Source organism: Salvelinus namaycush, chromosome 37 (assembly GCF_016432855.1).
Source record: "Salvelinus namaycush isolate Seneca chromosome 37, SaNama_1.0, whole genome shotgun sequence".
NCBI lineage: Eukaryota > Metazoa > Chordata > Actinopteri > Salmoniformes > Salmonidae > Salvelinus > Salvelinus namaycush.
The window spans coordinates 2695117-2716287 of NC_052343.1; the positions used below are offsets into that span (position 1 = coordinate 2695117).

The 21171-nt window shown below is 44.0% G+C and overlaps 1 protein-coding gene across 2 annotated transcripts; it reads right to left on the reverse strand.

Annotated features, from left to right (window-relative positions):
• Positions 1–250: 250 nt before the first annotated feature.
• On the reverse strand, positions 251–21114 carry LOC120030882 (CTP synthase 1-like). 2 transcript variants are annotated; one of them, XM_038976383.1, is made up of 18 exons: positions 20994–21114; positions 10939–11119; positions 10662–10832; positions 10378–10478; positions 9989–10105; positions 9612–9695; positions 9445–9525; positions 9137–9288; positions 5583–5715; positions 3620–3708; positions 2450–2544; positions 2182–2244; positions 2005–2048; positions 1816–1912; positions 1682–1737; positions 1405–1501; positions 1015–1159; positions 251–791 (listed from the first exon to the last, which is right to left on the reverse strand). In XM_038976383.1, exons 2-18 carry the CDS (start codon positions 11102–11104, stop codon positions 725–727), a joined length of 1758 nt encoding a protein of 585 aa, XP_038832311.1. In that variant the 5' UTR covers positions 11105–11119; positions 20994–21114; the 3' UTR covers positions 251–724. The 2 variants fall into 2 exon arrangements, with proteins under 2 accessions (XP_038832311.1, XP_038832312.1); XM_038976384.1 differs by lacking the exon at positions 20994–21114 and adding an exon at positions 19237–19281.
• Positions 21115–21171: the final 57 nt, after the last annotated feature.

Here is a 21171-nt window from a genome sequence, read left to right on the forward strand (position 1 = left end):
TAATAGGTTGTCAAATCGATGACTCTCAAGTCAAGACAGGAACTTGCACGTTCAGCTGTAAGGATTGTCACTGGAAACAAGAGGGACTGGTACACACTGAAAAGGGTGGTCTATTCAGGGTCACAGAATATCACTAGTCTTATATCAAAGCTGATCTCAAACAATTATAAAAGTTAAATTCAAGGTTTTCTTTTTCAGTTATAAAAAAATGTGAAGGATGATATTGAAATAGTGCAGAATGAAAGATGGATAAAATTCACACCGATTTTTTATTTTCATCTTCCATTCATTAGTGCATCACTGTTTTATTCAATAACACCTGGCTGGGTGTTTTTTTCGGAGGGAAATTGACAAGCACATACTTCTCTTACTACATTTACATATTGTCAAACTGTATTCACACTGTTGTTTCTTAGTGTTCTCGGCCAAATGTTCACTTTGAAGAATACCATTTAAAAAAAGGGGCATAGTAATGTCGATATGTTGCATTCAATTGTTCAATTCAATTGCTTAAAAATAGTCAAAAATCTAGCCATTTTAGTTTCCCGCATCATTTCAGAGAGCTACTTTTCTCAGTAATGAGACCTTCCGTTGGGTGACAGAAAAAGGTATTTATTTGCAGGTAGATGAGCGGAGGCTGCTGTATTGAGTTCAAACAGGTGAGGTGAGCTGTAACAGTAGTACCAGCATCAACAGAGTAACAGGTGCATGTAACTGGTAACTCCTAGAACTTCAGTTCAGCGATCTCAGAGTCTGGAGAGCTGCTATCGCTGCGGTCACTGTAGGTGTCTCTGTAACACAAGGGACAGAGTTATATACATCCATAATACTTTTTCAGGGTGATATGATAAGTCATAGATCTAAACTAGGTATAGCATTACAAAAATACAATACTGGCTAGGTAACTTTTTTCATTCCCCTTTTACGCCAGCCCAAATGCCGCTCACCTTGCTTGCCTCCATCTGATGGAGTGAAAGGAAATGATGAGAAATACAATGATCTGCGTGGTCTTACCGTGGTGAGAGGCGACAACCTTTCTGTAGGTAGCTCTGGAGTTTCCCTGCTGCGGCCAGCAGGAGGCCAAAGTAGGGGGGCGAGGGCTTGATGGGACGAGAAGTGAACTCTGGGTGGTACTGCACTCCAACAAAATAGGCGTGATCTATTTGTGAACAACACAGGTGGGAAGATGATACGGTTTGAGATGGATACTACGGACATATACATTTCGGTTGGCATAGCTACAACTGTCATTACATTCGATACTCCTAAAAACTGCGTTTCATTTTTTTTGTTCAATTCAGTCAAGAATGTACTTTATGAAGTGATGACACACTACTTAATAACAATAACATTTCCAAGAGCCAGACAGTGGAAAACACTGAAATGTCTCCACGGTTAACTCACCATCCAGCTCAATGACCTCCATCCTCTCTCCCTCTACATCTTGGCCGACAAAATGGAAGCCCCTCTCCTCAAAGTGGTGCTTCAGCTCAGGGTTCACCTAAGAGGACAGAGAGCTCCCGTCAATTCAACCCATCCACACTTAGAACGTAATACATGGAACACTTCCATCCGCAAATGGATTGTCAAATGGATCGTCTTCAAGTAACATGTCATGTAAAACGCACTTTTAAAAATGTAACGCAAATATACACGTCACGACTCGATTCAGCTCTTATACCTCAAAGCGGTGCCGATGCCTCTCGTCAACATAGTCGACATCGCCATACAGCTTTCCTGAAAAAAAAAGACGGAATATTATCAACCATTATAACACACCAAACCCGATGTGGTTTCGCCAAGTTTAGCACTCACTCAAAATGCTGGTGTTGGATTTGAAGATGGTCCGCCTCTTCCCCAACCTCATAGTCCCACCCATCTGCCCAGGGTTGTGTTCTGGCATGTCAATCACCTGTCAAAAAAGGAGCAGAATATCACAATGTTCGTGAGCCAAAACTCAGTGAGAAGTGACAGAGATGGACTTGATTACTATGGCATACCTACCACAGGGTGTTTGGATTCTGGGTGGAATTCAGTAGAGTTGGCATCTGTTATAAAATAATAATAATACGTATTTCAGTTCAATTATAAGGTTTGAGAGTTGAACATTGAACTTATGAACATTCTGGAATTACGCAACATACACCTCAAGGATATAACGATTACCGATTCAAATATTACCTTGCCAGCCGAGAACATTGCGGGCAAATTCACACACTGCCAACTGCATGCCCAAACATACCCCTGCAAAAAGACAATTGGGATGAAATGTGTGCAATAAAAAAAAAAAGTCAGGCTGAGCTAGTCTGATCAGAATTTCTGATGGAACTATAAAGAGTGACATAACAGAATATAATTTCCATTTAACAAAACATGCTAAACTGACGCATGATACATTACAATAGAATTGATTCATTTTGTATTTCATTAATGCTTAAATACATCTTACCTAAAAATGGCTTTTTCTTTTTCCTGGCCCAGCTGATAGCCTGGATTTTCCCCTCTGTCCCCCGTACACCGAAGCCTCCAGGTACCAAGACACCGCTGTGTGTATGAGACAACATTGATCCTTCACTGACAGGAGAACACAGCTCCCTTGGCTTAGGGTTACAATTACACAGAAAAAAAAATGTATTCACAATGCTCATGTAAATGCTGTGGGATTTATGGTGTCAAGCAGCCATTATATTGAGTTGCACCCCCCCCCCCCTTTTTTCCCTCAGAATAGTCTCAATTTGTCAGGGCATGGACTCTACAAGGTGTCGAAAGATTTCTACAGGGATCAAATAAAATAGAATTTTACTTGTCACATACAACATGTGTAGACCTTACAGTGAAATGCTTACTTACAAACCCTTAACCAACAACACAGTTAAGAAAAAAGTTGGCTGGGTGGACCATTCTTGATACACACAGGAAACTTTGGAGCATGAAAAACCCAGCAGAGTTGCAGTTCTTGACACAAACCAGTGCGCCAGGCACCTACTACCATACCCTGTTCAAAAGGCACTTACATATTTTTGTCTTGCCCATTCATTCGGTTAGGTTCAATTTTTTTTGAGTAAATAACTCACGGACACTAAAGAAGCTTGACCAAGTTTAATTCTTCCCAAAGGGTCGACACAGCTGTATTCAGACCAAGAAATGGCTTCCCCCGAGGTGGTATTCATACCCCACTTTGGGTGGAGTCTCCTCCTTATCTCTAAACATTGCATCATTCTTGCTAAGCAGGGAACTAAGTGATATGAGCCTTCAACGGTTTCTCCCCTTATCAATACTGTCACATGCAATTGTTTCCCCTGCACTCAGCCCCTCCCAAGCTTCATTATGGCACCCCTCATGTCTCTTGTGTAACTAATGTTCCTATACTCCGAGTATAACAAATGTTCACTCCAGAATCCAACAATACACACATACACAACCCATGTCTCAATTGTCTCAAGGCTTAAAAATCCTTCCTTAACCTGTCTCCTCCCCTTTATCTACACTGTTTGAAGTGGATTTAACAAGTGACATCAATAATGCATCATAGCTTTCACCTGGTCAGTCTATGTCATGGAAAGAGACAGTGTTTTTAATGTTTCGTATACTCATTGTAGGTATTTCGCTGTAGACTCACTCAGCACTGCAGAGTTTCTGCCAGGCCTCGTGGTACTTCACAGGCTCCTCCTGCAGTGTATTTGGCTCTAGGTCTGCAGAGTCGATGAACTGCAAGAGGAAGACTGAGGGTCAGTGGGAGGTGGATGGCATAAGAACATGACATACAGTAATCCTCTTTGTTATTATAACATATCACGGGAGGCCATATTTAACACAGTCCATTAGAACAGAGCTTCTCAAAAATCCTTTGCCTAAGGACAAGCAAGGTTTGGTTATAGCACGAAAGACAACATCAATGCCACCGATGTAAGCAGAGCCGCCTCTTCCTAGACACAGATGCTGCGGGGGACCTGCAGTCGCTATGGGGCCTCCAACCCCCCCCCCCCCCCCCCCCCCTCGAATTATGTTTTGCAGGAACTCAAGTCAGGGTCTCAATTTACAGTTGAAATTTAGAGAAAGTAGAATACACAAGGTAGAATTTCAACATTTGGGAGTGCACCAGCAGTTTTTCAGTCACTCAATTAGCCCATGTCAGCAAATTTTGGGGGGGGATTTCTAGGTAAGGTAATCTAGCCAGCTATCTAAATCTTGTAGTAATTGTCACCAAATCATCACCAAATTACCGACCACACAAGGCATGTGCCTAGGGGCCCGGAACTCCAGGGGGCCTCCATTCATTTTGTTTGTCAATCTCACCAGTCACTCTCACTACTTTTTCCCAATCTTTACTAAGGACATATCACTGGCTTAAGTATGCGGATGACACAACACTATACATGTCAGCTACTACAGCGACTGAAATGACTGCAACACTCAAAGAGCGGCAGTTTGTTTCAGAATGGGTGGCAAGGGATAAGTATGTCCAAAATATTTCCAAAACTAAAAGCATTGTATTTGGAACAAATCATTCACTAAACCCTAAACCTCAACTATATCTCGTAATGAATAATGTTGAAATTGAGCAAGTTGAGGTAACTAAACTTCTTGGAGTAACCCTGGATTGTAAACTGTCATGGTCAAAACATATTGATTCAACAGTAGCTAAGATGGGGAAAAGTCTGTCCATAAAGCGCTGCTCTGCCTTCTTAACAACACTATCAACCAGGCAGGTCCTACAGGCCCTAGTTTTGTCACACCTAGACTAGTGTTCAGTAGTGTGGTCAGGTGCCACAGAGGGACTTAGAAAAATTGCAGTTGGCTCAGAACAGGGCAGCACAGCTGGCCCTTAAAAAGTACACGGAGAGCTAACATTAATGACATGCATGTCAATCTCTCATGGATCAAAGTGGAAGAGAGATTGACTTCATCACTACTTGTTTTTGTAAGACGTGTGAACAAGCTTTACAGTCCCCAAGTCCAGAACAGACTATGGGAGGTGCACAGTACTACATAGAGCCATGACTACATGGAACTCTATTCCACATCGGGTAACTGATGCAAGCAGTAGAATCAGATATATATATATTTTTTTTTTTAAACAGGTAAAAACACAACAACGGAGACTGTGAAAAGAGACACAAAGGTACAGACACATGCATACATTGTGATATTGTTGTATGGTGGTATTAAACATTTTGTACTGTAGATATGTGGTGGTGTAATAATGTTATATGATGTACTGTTTTATATTTTGTTTTATAAGTAATGTAAGTGATTTAATATGTTTGGACCCAGGAAGAGTAGCTGCTGACTTTCGAATAAATACATATTTTTTTTTGAACATGGCATAAGTCATGGCAAAATGTGTAGAATTGCAGGAAATGTTCTTTAAAACTGCAAAAATCTTTCTCTGCCCTATGGCAAAAATAAGTAGAATTGCATGAAATGCACTTTAACACGACAAAAAAAAAAAATGATTCACTGCCAAGAGGGAGAGCACTAAAATCTTAAGCCTTCAAAAAGGCTAGGAGACGGCACTGGATGGAAGTAACATTATCTCAATCCAAAGAGGGAGCATGGGTGAATGTGACTGTGTTCCATACCTTGATCTCTAGTTTGTGGTTGATGGCGAGGGCTGAGTGCTCCAGGGCCTTGATGACAGAGGCATATGAGTCAGAGAACTTTGTGTACTTCCCTACCAGGGCGATGGACACATGTTCCAGGAGTCGGTCAGACCTGAGAGGAGACAGTTTAGTTCCAAATCAGGTCAATATATATTTTAGACTAAAACAGGGTAAAATACTCAATCAAACCAGGGTGAGACTCCCAAAACAGTACGGGGAAATTTCAACCCGAGTTAATCGTGCATAAATGGAACATAATTCCCTTTTTATGCATTTCTCTCTATACGCGCATTCTGACCTTTAACTTAAGCATGAGAATAGCATGCTATTCAACCCGCTTTTCATTTTGGGTGGAGATCAAAGAAATGAAGGTGTGGCGGAGGTGTGTCTAACAGTATTCCGACCTTGACTTAATTCCCTCATAATTCCACCACCTTTAGAATGAATAAGGTCGAGCAACTTGTCAGTTCCAATTGGAACATCTACTTTATCAGATAGAAATAACACCATGCTCCATGTACTGTAATTTACAAATTGATAAGAGCTATTGATAAGCGCTAGGTAAACATGTAAGCTGTTTGGATGAGGGATCGTAAAAATAAATTACAGTGTTGTTTTAGATCTATTTTACCTTATGATCGCTGGAGACCGTGTTGACAAATGTGAACCCAGTCATATGGACACACACAGACACACGATAACATACGCAATATACACACATGCACGCATGGATTTTGTGTTGTACATTTGTGGTAGTAGAATAGTGGCCTGAGGGCACACACTTAATGTGTTGTGAAATGTATTGTAATGTTTAAAAAAATTGTATAACCGCCTTAATTCTTCTGGACCCTAGGAAGAGTAGCTGCTGCTAAATATGTGTATGCGACCAATAACATTTTATTTTATTTGCTGCCTTGGCAGTAGCTAATGGAGATCCATAATAAATACAAATATGGCAGCAAACTGAAGCAAATCAATATATCACCTTTTCCAAAGTCACCGATATGAAATGCTGGCCTTATAACTTCAGATGGAATTTGGAGACCCAAGCTATAGGCTTCTGAAGCCATAGCGCCAAACCTGGAGTTGATTTATAATTTCTAGAATGTTTTAATTATTTGCCCGGACTTTTTACTGTATTTTTTTAAAAAACAATTTGTATAGTGTTAAATATTAAACACTATAGGTAGCCACCGTCAGTTATAACGACATAAATCTATAAATGTCAACGACTTGTGTTAGTTTCCTTACATTTTGCATCATTCCATTACATCATCAGTTTACCTTTCTTTCCTCTTTCACACTCATGTGGTTGTTCCTGAGAATCGCTAGCAATAGTGGATCATATTAGGCTAACGTACACTACATGGTAGGAAGTATGTAGGCACCCTTTCAAATTAGTGGATTCGGCTATTTCAGCCACACCCGTTGCTGACAGGTGTATAAAATCGAGCATACAACCATGCAATCTCCAGACAATTGGCAGTAGAATGGCCTTACTGAAGATCTCAGTGACTTTCAACGTGGCACCGTCATAGGATGCCATCTTTCCAACAAGTCAGTTAGTAAAATTTCTGCCCTGCTAGAGCTGCCCCGGCCAACTGTATGTGCTGTGATTGTGAAGTGGAAACGTCTAGGAGCAACAATGGCTCAGCCGCGAAGTGGTAGGCCACACAAGCTCACAGAACAGGACCGCCTAGTGCTGAAGTGCGTAGCGTGTAAAAATCGTCTGTCCTCGGTTGCAACACTCACTACCGAGTTACAAACTGCCTCTGGAAGCAACATCAACACAAGATCTGTTCGTCGGGAGCTTCATGAAATGGGTTTCCATGATCGAGTAGCTGCACACAAACCTAAGATCACCCTGCTCAATGCCAAGCGTTGGCTGGAGTGGTGTAAAGCTCGCCGCCATTGGACTCTGGAGCAGTGGAAACGCATTCTCTGGAGTAATGAATCACGCTTCACCATCTGGCAGTCCGACGGACAAATCTGGGTTTGGCTGATGCCAGGAGAACTCTACCTGACCCAATGCATAGTGCCAACTGTAAAGTTTGGTGGAGGAGGAATAATGTTCTGGGGTTGTTTTTCATGGTCTCCAGTGAAGGGAAATCTTAACGCTACAGCATCCAATGACATTCTAGATGATTCTATACTTCCAACTTTGTGGCAACAGTTTGGGGAAGGCCCTTTCCTGTCTCAGCATGACAATGCCCATGTGCAACAGAGAAAGCCAATACAGAAAATGGCCGACAGCAAGATTGTAATCACAGTTCCATGATTAGTAAGGATTATTAGGGTAGATTTATAGGACTAATGTGCATTTTTTTCACCTTCTAATATTTCATGGATTGAACAATTGAATATGGCAACTTTCAGGCTGAATCAATGTATGTAACTCTGTCCTTGAGCTGTTCTTGTCTATTGATGTTCTGTATTATGTCATTCTGTATCATGTTTCATGTTTTGTGTGGACCCCAGGAAGAGTAGCTGCTGCTTTTGCAACAGCTAATGGGGATCCGAATAAAATGCCAAAAAAAAACACTATTTTTTGATTCACCAATATATTTTGTGCGTACAGACTCTCCAAAACTTTTTTTTACGAATTATTATTCATAAATACTTTCATAACACTAAATAATATACAAGATCAGAGTATTTTTTACATCTACCAATTGGTGCTGAAAAGGAGAAGTCTATTTAGGCCCACATGGCTTTCTTTCATTGATCCCTAATATTCTTAACTGTAAAAAATTAAAGGTACACCACATTTAAAGGGATGACTTTAGATAACTGTACTGAAAACCCTCTTGAATGAAAACCTCATGAGGAAATCTGTCGGCCAGCAAGTGAGAGGGATTTCAGCAGTTGAATTACATTTATTCAGCGCGCGCAAGGGAACCACACCTGCAAAGCCCGTTACGCACCTACAAAAGGTCAGTCTGAATACCAACTACTGAGAAGTGAGTCTGAATCTGGCCCTATGTCAGCATGTAGTACAAATCTAAGTTCCACAGTAACCTTGTCATATGTTGTACTATAGTGATGTTACATTTGATACCGGAGCTCTGAGGCATGCGTCGAAATCACAGAGCAGTCTACTTGAAAGCAGTGTGCCGATGCCTGTATCACTTTATCAGAGGCACGAGATCAATGATGTCCTAAGCTTTGTTTCGTTGCACAACCACCTGACTGGTTTACTATTGCTTTTGGTTGAAGACAAAAGGCTACACTACGTGCGGTACGGCGTTTGGGACGTCATCTATAATAATTTATAATAATTTTGCTGCTCTAAATTATTTTGACCAGCAGGTGCCACTAGTGTACGCTGTATTGAGTAAAGCCTTGAGTAATGAACCTACAGTATTTCAACACAATTGGCTGGAAAGCCTCAATGCTTCGGGAAGCTTTGTTTCCCCATCACTATTGTACTACAGTAGAATAGTGCTACATTCAGATGCCTATTTCTGCCATAAACAGTCCAACTGGACTACAACTCCCACATGGCCATGGGGTGAGCCAGGGGTCCCCTTCACCTGTCGGACATCTCCTTCCACTTGGTGAGCATCTTCCTGGCCCTCATCTCAATAGGCAGGTCCAGCCGCTGGCAGATGTAGCCCACCACCCCCTGGTCCTCCAGTAGTAGGGGTACTCTGTAGATGGACGACACATCTGCCACGCAGATCACCTGGGGACAGGGAGAGAAAAGCATAAGAATCGGATTACGTTTTTCAAAAGTATATGAAATGTTGCTGTTTGACGTTACATTAACCTTTTTCTGGGTTGTGTTCATTTAGGCACGCAACGGAAAACGGAAATTCGTCACGGACAGAGAAGGCCTTACCTGCGTGGGCTCTACGTGGCAGAACATGGATATCTTCTCTTTGACAGCGTTCTCCAGAGGTGTCGCACAGCGGCACATGATCTGAAAATACATTAGGAGAAACACTTGCCATAGTTAGCCAATTCCAAGAGTCCCAAGGCAAAAGGATGAGGGAGTATCTAACTCACCAGATCTGGGGAGAGTCCTAGTCCACGGAGCTCTCGGACACTGTTTTGAGTGGGTTTAGTCTTCTGTTCTCCTGTGGCACAGGGCTAAAGGCAGACAAAATTACATTTCAGTTCTCAGTTAAGCATCATTGTAAAACCTTTTACTTGAAACACAACTGATGTACTTTTGAGACTAAGTTAAAGTGTTCATGAAGTTTTACAATGCTTATGTAAGAGACTGTGTTCTGATTTAATTGTGTGTGTGTATGTATTAATGCAGTAAAGGGCTGACAATGTTTTGGACACTTTTGGTACAGATGTGCTTTGTCACAACGCTGAAATCGGCTTTCAAACAAGCCCTACTCTGCGTGTGTGTGTGTGTGTGTTAAAGCTCTTACCTGTGGGACTAAGCTGACGTGAATGTTGCAGAAGTTATCCCTCTTCACCTTGAACTGGAACTGTCTGAAAGCCTCGATAAATGGCATGCTCTCAATGTCTCCCACAGTGCCTCCCAACTGCCAACACAGAGGACACAGCCTGAGACCTCAACATTCACTAGGCAAAAACGCAAGAAACCATCTGAAATGGGAAGGTACGATCTGAACTGCTCGTTTTCCATTGCAGAACATTTTGAAATGTGTTGCTACAGTGTGTCCTAATGAATATGACCCAGCTTAACAATCCCTGGTTGAAAACAGACACCAATAACAACTGCATGGGGACAATCACAATGGCCTATAATGAATGACCCATAATAAGACAAACTTGACTACACTGTGGCTCGTACCTCTATAACACAGACTTGTGGCTCCACCCCATCGTCATCCACTGAGATCTTGGCCTGCTTCACCACCCACTCCTGAATGGCATCTGTGATGTGTGGCACCACTGAGATATGAGAGAAAAAACATCCGCAAAATAGAATCAGCATCCGCAGAAACTCGAGATTAGCATAGAAAAAAGGACTATGGAGAGACCCTTACAAATCAACACAAATGTCATAGGTTTCCAGGTGTTGCCCTAATCCCCAATGCCCCTTGCCTAGCGGAGAACCCTTGTTCTCTCGCTCACCCTGTACAGTTTTGCCCAGGTAGTCTCCCCTCCTCTCCTTGTTGATGACTGACTGGTAGATTTTGCCGGTGGTCAGGTTGTTGTCCCTGGTTAACCTGATGTCCAGGAAGCGCTCGTAGTTTCCTAAATCCAGGTCCACCTCACCTCCATCGTCCAACACAAACACTTCACCTGGATGGGTGATGCAGCTCAAGTCAATTAGATAGGCATGCATTGGCCTAGCCCTCACAGATTAAATGCTTTAGTCTGAGAGAACTCACCACCCAAATGCACTCACCATGTTCATAAGGTGAGAAGGTGCCAGCATCAATGTTGATGTAGGGGTCGATTTTGATGGCAGTCACATGCAGACCACAGGACTTCAGGATTAAGCCCACACTACTGGCAATGATGCCCTTGCCAATTCCGGATATGACACCTCCAGTGACCAAGATGTACTTCATAGTGGCATGTGAAACCTAGAAACAAATAGAAGATGACAATCAATGTGAGACAACAGAAAACATGTTCGCAATATCCCTATAGGTTAGTGCTGAGCGATTAACCGAAATGTCTGTTATTGTACAGTTTTTAAAATAACAGACGTCGGTTCAATTGTTTCTTTCTGTGACCTCAAGGTCGGGACAGGGATCAGAAAACCAGTCAGTATCTGGTGTGACCACCATTTGCCTCACGCAACATCTCCTTCGCATAGAGTTGATAAGGCTGTTGATTGTGGCCTTTGGAATGTTGTCCCACCCCTCTTCAATGGCTGTGCAAAGTTGCTAGATATTGGCGGGAATTGGAACACTTCGATCCAGAGCATCCCACACATGCTCAAATGGGTGACATGTCAGGTGAGTATGCAGGCCATGGAAGAACTGGGACATTTTCAGCTTCCATGAATCATCTACAGATCCTTTTGCGACATGGGGCTGTGCATTTTCATGCTGAATCATATGATGGCGGCGGATGATTGGCATGACAATGTGCCTCAGGATCTCGTCGGCGCATTCAATTTGCCATCGATAAAATGCAATTGTGTTTGTTGTCCGTAGCTTATGCCTGCCCATACCATTGCCCCATAGTGGCGGTTGGGTTCTCGGTTCACAACATTAAAACCACTCGCCATCTGCCCGGTACAGTTGAAACCAGTATTCATCTGTGAAGAGCACACTTCTCCAGAGCGCCATTGGCTATTGAAGGTGAGCATTTGCCCACTGGAGTCGGTTATGACCCTGGTGAGGACGACAAGCACGCAGATGATCTTCACTGAAACGGTTTGTGCAGAAATTCTTCAGTTGTGCAAACCCCGAGTTTCATCAACGGTCCGGATGGCTGGTCTCAGACGATCCCGCTGTTGAAGAAGCCGGATGTGGAGATCCTGGGCTGGCATGATTACACGTGGTCTGCGGTTCTTGCAGACATTTCTGCAGTCAGCATGACAATTGCACACTCCCTCAAAACTTGAGACATCTGTGGCATTGTGTTGTGTGACAAAACTGTACATTTTAGCGCATCCTTTTATTGTCCCCAGCACAAGGTGCACCTGGGTAATAATCATGCTGTTTAATCAGCTTCTTGATATGCCACACCTGTCAGATGGATAGATTATCTTGGCAAAAAAGAAATGCACACTAACAGGGATGTAAACAACTTTGTGCACCAAATTGTGCGTATAGGACATTTCTGGGATCTTCTATTTCAGCTCATGAAACCAACACTTGTTGCGTTTATATATTTGTTCGGTGTAGTTTAGCACAGAAAACGTGCTCATTAACTACAATGACCAAAATCCATTACGCGTCTACTTTTCCGGTCTGTGTGGTGGACAGACAGGAGAACGCATGATCGAGAGGGATAGAGAGCAGTTGCTTGGAGAGGTACCTAAGTGATTGATAGTTGGTACTTACTCAGCATTCATAAAAGTATGCCTTATTTACATTGAAGAACTACTAAAATAGTGTTTTTGTCAGACAGCATAGGCAGCAGCAGCTCTATAGAAATGAGATTATGACTTGGAATGAAATAGTAACGTCATCAAATAAACCAAAATGTAATAAACACAATTGAAATATTTTATTATAGTCATGTGAATAAATGACGGTTAATAAGTGAGAAGTTTACCATCGTGAGCCATTTATTATTTGTTTTATTCTGTGTTAAAGCATTCAACCCGCAAAATGGATAGTGCATTTAACGTTTAAAAAAATCTTACGAAACCAAAAACCGGGATTCTTTTTTAATAATAGAACAGAAACCGAACAGACCTCAAAAATAATTTATCGCTCAGCACTACTACAGGTAAAGGTTTGACTATCCTACCTCCTACTATACTAGTCTAAGCAGTTTTAGCCAACATCTGTTTGGTGAGTAGGTCCAGGCTTAATGATTCTGTTGAAAATACGCTTTCTTTATCAAAATAATGCTTTTGCATATTTTCAGTGTGGAAGCCGTCTATGTTTAAGGGGGTTATAGCCTAGGCTAATCAATTCTAAATGGCACTAGCAGTTCGCAAAGTATCCTAAACTGAAAATAGACGGCATGCAATGGAAACATCTCGGAACAACAACGGCTCAGCTGCAAAGTGGTGGGCCACACAACCTCACAGAACGGGACCAAGTGCTGAAGCGCATAAAAAACGTCTGTTCTCGGTTGCAACACTCACTACCGAGTTCCAAACTGCCTCTGGAAGCAACGTCAGCACAATAACTGTTCATTTGTAGCTTCATGAAATGCGTTTCCATGGCCGAGTAGCCGCACACAAGCCTAAGATAACTATGTGCAATGCCAAGGAAAACACCAGTCTCAACGTCAACAGTGAAGAGGCGACTCCGGGATGCTGGCCTTCTAGGCAGAGTTCCTCGGTCCAGTGTCTGTGTTCTTTTGCCCATCTTAATCTTTCCTTCTTATTGGCCAGTCTGAGGTATGGCTTTTTTTCCTTTGCAACTCTGCCTAGAAGGCTAGCATCCCGGAGTCGCCTCTTCACTGTTGACGTTGAGACTGGTGTTTTGCGGGTACTATTTAATGAAGCTGCCAGTTGAGGACTTGTGAGGCGTCCATTTCTCAAACTTTAATGTACTTGTCCTCTTGCTCAGTTGTGCACCAGGGCCTCCCACTCTTCTTTCTATTCTGGTTAGAGCCCATTTGCGCTGTTCTGTGAAGGGAGTAGTACACCGTGTTGTACGAGATCTTTAGTTTCTTGGCAATTTCTCGCATGGAATAGCCTTCATTTCTCAGAACAAGAATAGACTGACGAGTTTCAGAAGAAAGTTATTTGTTTCTGGCCATTTTGAGCCTGTAATCGAACCCACAAATGCTGATGCTCCAGATACTCAACTAGTCTAAAGAAGGCCAGTTTTATTGCTTCTTTAATCAGGACAACAGTTTTCAGCTGTACTAACATAATTGCTAAATGTTTTTTTAATGATCAATTAGCCTTTTAAAATTATAAACTTGGATTAGCTTACACAATGTGCCATTGGAACACAGGAGTGGTGGTTGCTGATGGGCCTCGAATATCTACATAGGTGTACATTAAAAATAAGCCGTTTCCAGCTACAATAGTCATTTACAACATTAACAATGTCTACACCTTATTTCTGATCAATTATTTTAAATAGACAAAAAAAACGTGCTTTTCTTTCAAAAACATTTATAAGTGATCCCAAACTTTTGAACGGTAGTGTATAGTGCACTTGATTTGCTCATCGGGCTCACTGGGAAGGCAGAGTTTAACCTTCAGACACATGAAATGAGTCAAAATGGGAACACCTCACCTATCTGGTGCGGAAGGCAGCTGAATCGTGCACCTACCGCCAACAGCGCTAGATGAATAAATACAAATTGGAACGCAAGACTTCAGCGTTGTTTTTTACGTAAACAGAAATGTTTGGTGATCGACTACGAATGTCTTGGGAGATCAACCGGTTGGTGGCCACCGGTGTAGAGGGAACGGTCAAAATTAGAGGTCAACCGATTAAGATTTTTCAACGCCGATACCGATTATTGGAGGACCAAAAAAGCCGATACAGATTAATCGCCCGATTTTTAAAAATGTATCTGTGATAATGACAATTACAACAATACTGAATGAACACTTATTTTAACTTAATATAATACATCAATAAAATCAATTTAGGCTCAAATAAATAATGAAACATGTTCAATTTGGTTTAAATAATGCAAAAACAAAGTGTTGGAGAAGAAAGTAAAAGTGCAATATGTGGCATGTAAGAAAGCTAACGTTTAAGTTCATTGCTCAGAACATGAGAACATATGAAAGCTGGTGGTTCCTTTTAACATGAGTCTTCAATATTCCCAGGTAAGAAGTTTAAGGTTGTAGTTATTATAGGAATTATAGGACTATTTCTCTCTATACCATTTGTATTTCATTAACCTTTGACTATTGGATGTTCTTATAGGCACTTTAGTATTGCCAGTGTAACAGTATACCTTCCATCCCTCTCCTCGCTCCTACCTGGGCTCGAACCAGGAACACAACGACAACAGCCACCGTCGAAGCAGCGTTACCCATGCAGAGTAAGGGGAATAACTACTCCAAGTCTCAGAGCGAGTGACGTTTGAAACGCTATTAGCGCGCACCCCGCTAACTAGCTAGCCATTTCACATCGGTTACACCAGCCTAATCTCGGGAGTTGATAGGCTTGAAGCATTGCGAAGAGCTTCTGGCAAAACGCAGGAAAGTGCTGTTTGAATGAATGCTTACGAGCCTGCTGGTGCCTACCACCACTCAGTCAGACTGCTCTATCAAATCATAGACTTAGTTATTGTCACGTTCCTGACCTGTTTTCCTTGTTTTTGTATTTGTTTAGTATAGTCAGGGTGTGAGTTGGGGTGGGCATTCTATGTTATGTGTTTTCTATGTTTAGGTTCATTGTGATTAGCCTTATATGGTTCTCAATCAGGGGCAGGTGTTTGACGTTTCCTCTGATTGAGAACCATATTAAGGTAGGCTGTTCTCACTGTTTGTTTGTGGGTGATTGTCTTCCGTGTCAGTGTTAGTACCACACGGGACTGTTTCGTTTTGTTTAGTCTGTTCGTGCGTTCTTCGTGTTTATGTAAGTTCACATGTTCAGGTCTGTTGACGTCATTTGTTGTTTTGTAGTTTGTCTTGTATTTTCGTATTCGTTATTATAATTAAAATCATTATGTCTACACACCTCGCTGCGTGTTGGTCCGATCCTTGCTCCTCCTCGTCTGAGGAGGAGAACGACTTAGACGAACGTTACAGAATCACCCACCAACAAAGGATCAAGCAGCGGGGTAACGGGCAGCAGCGACAGCAGCAGCGATCGCAGGATTTCTGGACATGGGAGGAAATACTGGACGGTAAAGGTCCATGGGCACAACCTGGAGAATATCGCCGCCCTCGTGAAGAGCTGGAGGCAGCTAAAGCCGAGAGGCGGCAGTATGAGGAGGCAGCACGGAAGCAGGAGCAAAAGCTGGATTACACTACGTGGGAGGAGATCGACAGGTGGGCGATCGACCCAGGGAGAATGCCGGAGCCCGCCTGGGATTCTCTGGCGCAGTGTGAGGAGGGATACCGGCGAATGGAGGCTGCACGACGACGCGGTAGGAAGCCTGTGAGTCAAGCCCAAAAATTTCTTGGGGGAGGGGGCTAAAGGGTAGTGTGGCGAAATCAGGTAGGAGACCTGCGCCAACTTCCCGATCTTACCGTGGAGAGCGAGAGTACGGGCAGACACCGTGTTATGCGGTAGAGCGCACGGTGTCTCCTGTACGTGTGCATAGCCCGGTGCAGGTTATTCCACCTCCCCGCACTGGCAGGGCTAGATTGGGCATTGAGCCAGGTGCCATGAAGCCGGCTCAACGCGTCTGGCCTCCAGTGCGTCTCCTCGGGCCGACATACATGGCACCAGCCTTACGCATGGTGTCCCCGGTTCGCCAACACAGCCCAGTGCGGGTTATTCCACCTCCCCGCACTGGTCGGGCTACGGGGAGCATTCAACCAGGTAAGGTTGGGCAGGCTCGGTGCTCAAGGGAGCCAGTACGCCTGCATGGTCCGGTATATCCGGCGCCACCTCCCCGCCCCAGCCCAGTACCACCAGTGCCAACACCACGCACCAGGCTTCCAGTGTGTCTCCAGAGCCCTGTTCCTCCTCCACGCACTAGCCCTATGGTGAGTGTCTCCAGCCCGGTACCACCAGTTCCGGCACCACGCCTCCTGTGCGTCTCCAGAGCCCTGTTCCTCCTCCACGCACTAGCCCTATGGTGCGTGTCTCCAGCCCGGTACCACCAGTTCCGGCACCACGCACTAAGCCTCCTGTGCGTCTCCAGAGTCCTGTGCGTCCTGTTGCTGCTCCCCGCACTAGCCGTAAGGTGCGTGTCCTTAGCCCGGTATCTCCAGTTCCGGCACCACGCACCAGGCCTACAGTGCGCCTCAGCCGGCCAGAGTCTGCCGTCTGCCCAGCGGCGCCTGAACTGCCCGTCTGCCCAACGCCGTCTGAGCTGTCCATCTGCCAAGCGTCTACGCTGCCCGTCTGTCCTGAGCCTTCAAAGCCGCCCGTCTGTCCTGAGCCTTCAAAGCCGCCCGTCTGTCCTGAGCCTTCAAAGCCGCCCGTCTGTCCTGAGGCTTCAAAGCCGCCCGTCTGTCCTGAGCCTTCAGAGCCGTCTGCCAGACAGGAGCCGCTAGAGCCGTCCGCCAGACAGGACCCGCTAGAGCCGTTCGCCAGACATTTGCCGCTAGAGCCTTCCGCCAGACAGGAGCCGCCAGAGCCTTCCGCCAGACAGGAGCAGCCAGAGCCTTCCGCCAGACAGGAGCAGCCAGAGCCTTCCGCCAGCCATGAGCAGCCAGAGCCTTCCGCCAGCCATCAGCAGCCAGAGCCTTCCGCCAGCCATGAGCCGCCAGCCAGCCATGAGCAGCCAGAGCCGCCAGCCATGAGCAGCCAGAGCCGCCAGCCAGCCATGAGCAGCCAGAGCCGCCAGCCAGCCATGAGCAGCCAGAGCCGCCAGCCAGCCATGAGCAGCCAGAGCCGCCAGCCAGCCATGAGCAGCCAGAGCCGCCAGCCAGCCATGAGCAGCCAGAGCCGCCAGCCATGAGCAGCCAGAGCCGCCAGCCAGCCATGAGCAGCCAGAGCCGCCAGCCAGCCATGAGCAGCCAGAGCCACCAGCCAGCCATGAGCAGCCAGAGCCGCCAGCCAGCCATGAGCAGCCAGAGCCGCCAGCCAGCCATGAGCAGCCAGAGCCGTCAGCCAGCCATGAGCAGCCAGAGCCGTCAGCCAGTCCGGAGCTGCCCCTCAGTCCGGAGCTGCCCCTCAGTCCGGAGCTGCCCCTCAGTCCGGAGCTGCCCCTCAGTCCGGTGTTGCCCCTCATTCCGGTGTTGCCCCTCATTCCGGTATTGCCCCTTAGTCCGGTGCTGCCCCTTAATCCAGTGGGGTTAATTTGGAGGGTGGTCATTAGGAGGAGGTTACGAAAGCGGGGATTGACCATGGTGGGGTGGGGACCACGTCCTGAGCCAGAGCCGCCACCGTGGACAGATGCCCACCCAGACCCTCCCCTAGACTTTAGGTGGTGTGCCCCGGAGTTCGCACCTTGAGGGGGGGGGTTCTGTCACGTTCCTGACCTGTTTTCCTTGTTTTTGTATTTGTTTAGTATGGTCAGGGCGTGAGTTGGGGTGGGCATTCTATGTTATGTGTTTTCTATGTTTAGGTTCATTGTGATTAGCCTTATATGGTTCTCAATCAGGGGCAGGTGTTTGACGTTTCCTCTGATTGAGAACCATATTAAGGTAGGCTGTTCTCACTGTTTGTTTGTGGGTGATTGTCTTCCGTGTCAGTGTTAGTACCACACGGGACTGTTTCGTTTTGTTTAGTCTGTTCGTGCGTTCTTCGTGTTTATGTAAGTTCACATGTTCAGGTCTGTTGACGTCGTTTGTTGTTTTGTAGTTTGTCTTGTATTTTCGTATTCGTTATTATAATTAAAATCATTATGTCTACACACCTCGCTGCGTGTTGGTCCGATCCATGCTCCTCCTCGTCTGAGGAGAACGACTTCGACAACCGTTACAGTTATAACATAATAACACACAGAAATACGAGCCGTAGGTCATTAATATGGTCGAATCCGGAAACTATCATCTCGAAAACAAAACGTTTATTATTTCAGTGAAATACGGAACCGTTCCGTATTTTATCTAACGGGTGGCATCCATAAGTCTAAATATTCCTGTTACATTGCACAACCTTCAATGTTATGTCATAATTACGTAAAATTCTGGCAAATTAGGCGGCCCAAACTGTTGCATATACACTGACTCTGCGTGCAATGAATGCAAGAGAAGTGACACAATTTCACCTCGTTAATATTGCCTGCTAACCTGAATTTCTTTTAGCTAAATATGCAGGTTTAAAAATATATACTTCTGTGTATTGATTTTAAGAAACGCATTGATGATTATGGTTAGGTACACATTGGAGCAACGATACGCACCGCGTCGATTATATGCAATGCAGGACACGCTAGATAAACTAGTAATATCATCAACCATGTGTAGTTAACTAGTGATTATGATTGATTATTTTTTATAAGATAAGTTTAATGCTAGCGAGCAACTTACCTTGGCTTCTACTGCATTCGCGTAACAGGCAGGCTCCTCGTGGAGTGCAGTGTAATCAGGTGGTTAGAGCTTTGGACTAGTGAACTGTAAGGTTGCAAGATTGAATCCCCCGAGCTGACAAGGTAAACATCTGTCGTTCTGTCCCTGAAAGAGGCAGTTAACCCACTGTTCCTAGGCCGTCATTGAAAATAAGAATGTGTTCTTAACTGACTTGCCTAGTTAAATAAAGATGAAATAAAGGTGTCCAAAAATACCGATTTCCGATTGTTATGAAAACTTGAAATCGGCCCTAATTAATCGGCCATTCCGATGAATCGGTCGACCTCTAATACAAATGGTATAGAGAGAAAAAGTCAACGCGTCATAATTCCTATAATAATTACAACCTAAAACTTCTTAACTGGGAATATTGAACCACCAGCTTTCATATGTTCTCATGTTCTGAGCAAGGAACTTAAATGTTAGCTTTTTTACATGGCACATATTGCACTTTTACTTTCTTCTCCAACACTGTGTTTTTGCATTATTTAAACCAAATTGAACATGTTTCATTATTTATTTGAGACTAAATAGATTTTATTTTATTTATTATGTTAAAATAAGTGTTCATTGTTCATTCAGTATTGTTGTAATTGTCATTATTACAAATATAAATCGGCCGATTAATCGGTATGGCTTTTTTTGGTCCTCCAAAAATATTGCAGTTGAAAAATCATAATCGGTCGACCTCTCGTAATGAATGATATAAATGGCAAAGTACTTGTTGTCATAATACACTACAAGTTAGATGGATCGAGGCAATTCGTTTTCCCTGACATCTTAGTCTTCATTGAAATAATGTAACGTTAACCTAATGCCGCATTCAAACTAAACTGGGAACTCGGAAATATCCGACTTCTGTCCGTTCAAGACAACTGGAAACTCGGCGGGAAAAAAATCTGTTTCGAAGGTGAAAAATCGTGTAACACTCATCCAAATCGGAATTCTAAGTCGGAAACTGGGGAATCTTTCTAGAGCTCATACCTTCCGACCTGAACAGCACTGTAATGATTTGACCTCATTACCTCTCGAATCTTCCCGAATTCACAGTTGTCTTGAAAGCACCATAACATTCAATCATGTCATGGTAGCTGTAATACACTCACCGTAGTGTTTGGATCTCCTCTATTACATGAAAGCCGTTCATGTTTGTATGTTCACTTCTAACTACTATAGTGTTCTATGTGGCTGTAGTTTATTTTGTCTGGTGCTCGAGACGGGTTGTTCACCCAGTTTCAACTTGTCACAATTGCGGAAATCCAATGGCGGGAAATAAAAATGGCACTACAGTTGAATATGAATTGCGAATTCCTCATGGCAATCACAACGTTTCTGTTTAGATCGTTTTGTTTATACACTAAAATATAATCACAAGATATGACAAGTATAGCCAGCCAGGTTCGCTGCTTCTTACATGATCTCGCTAGCTAGCGATGTAAAATGACTTTATCACCACTGGCAGAGTCCATTACCGTTGCATCATTGCAACAGTCGACCTCACTTGATCAAGCTACTATAATAATCCGTAGCTGTCTTGCTAACTATCTGGTGTAGTTAGCACAGCAAGCTCGTAGCTAGCTTCTACTCGACTTGAACTCACCGAATTATACAAATACAGATTAAATATTTCGCACAAACCCCATGAGGATCACACATGAAATGGTATAAAGTCAATTCTTCATGTATTCTGTGTCATGAACGATATTGTTACTACTTGCCTGCGCACGTTCTTCTGTGTTGGTACACGTGTGGCGTAAACTGACACAAAAGAGGACGTCGTAGCCGCATAAACAAGGCAGAATTGAATGCTATGATTTACATATTACAAAGTGAAAGGATTGACTTTGCATGCAGCCCAGCCAAATGATGTACAATTTGCTGCGCACTGCACAGTAA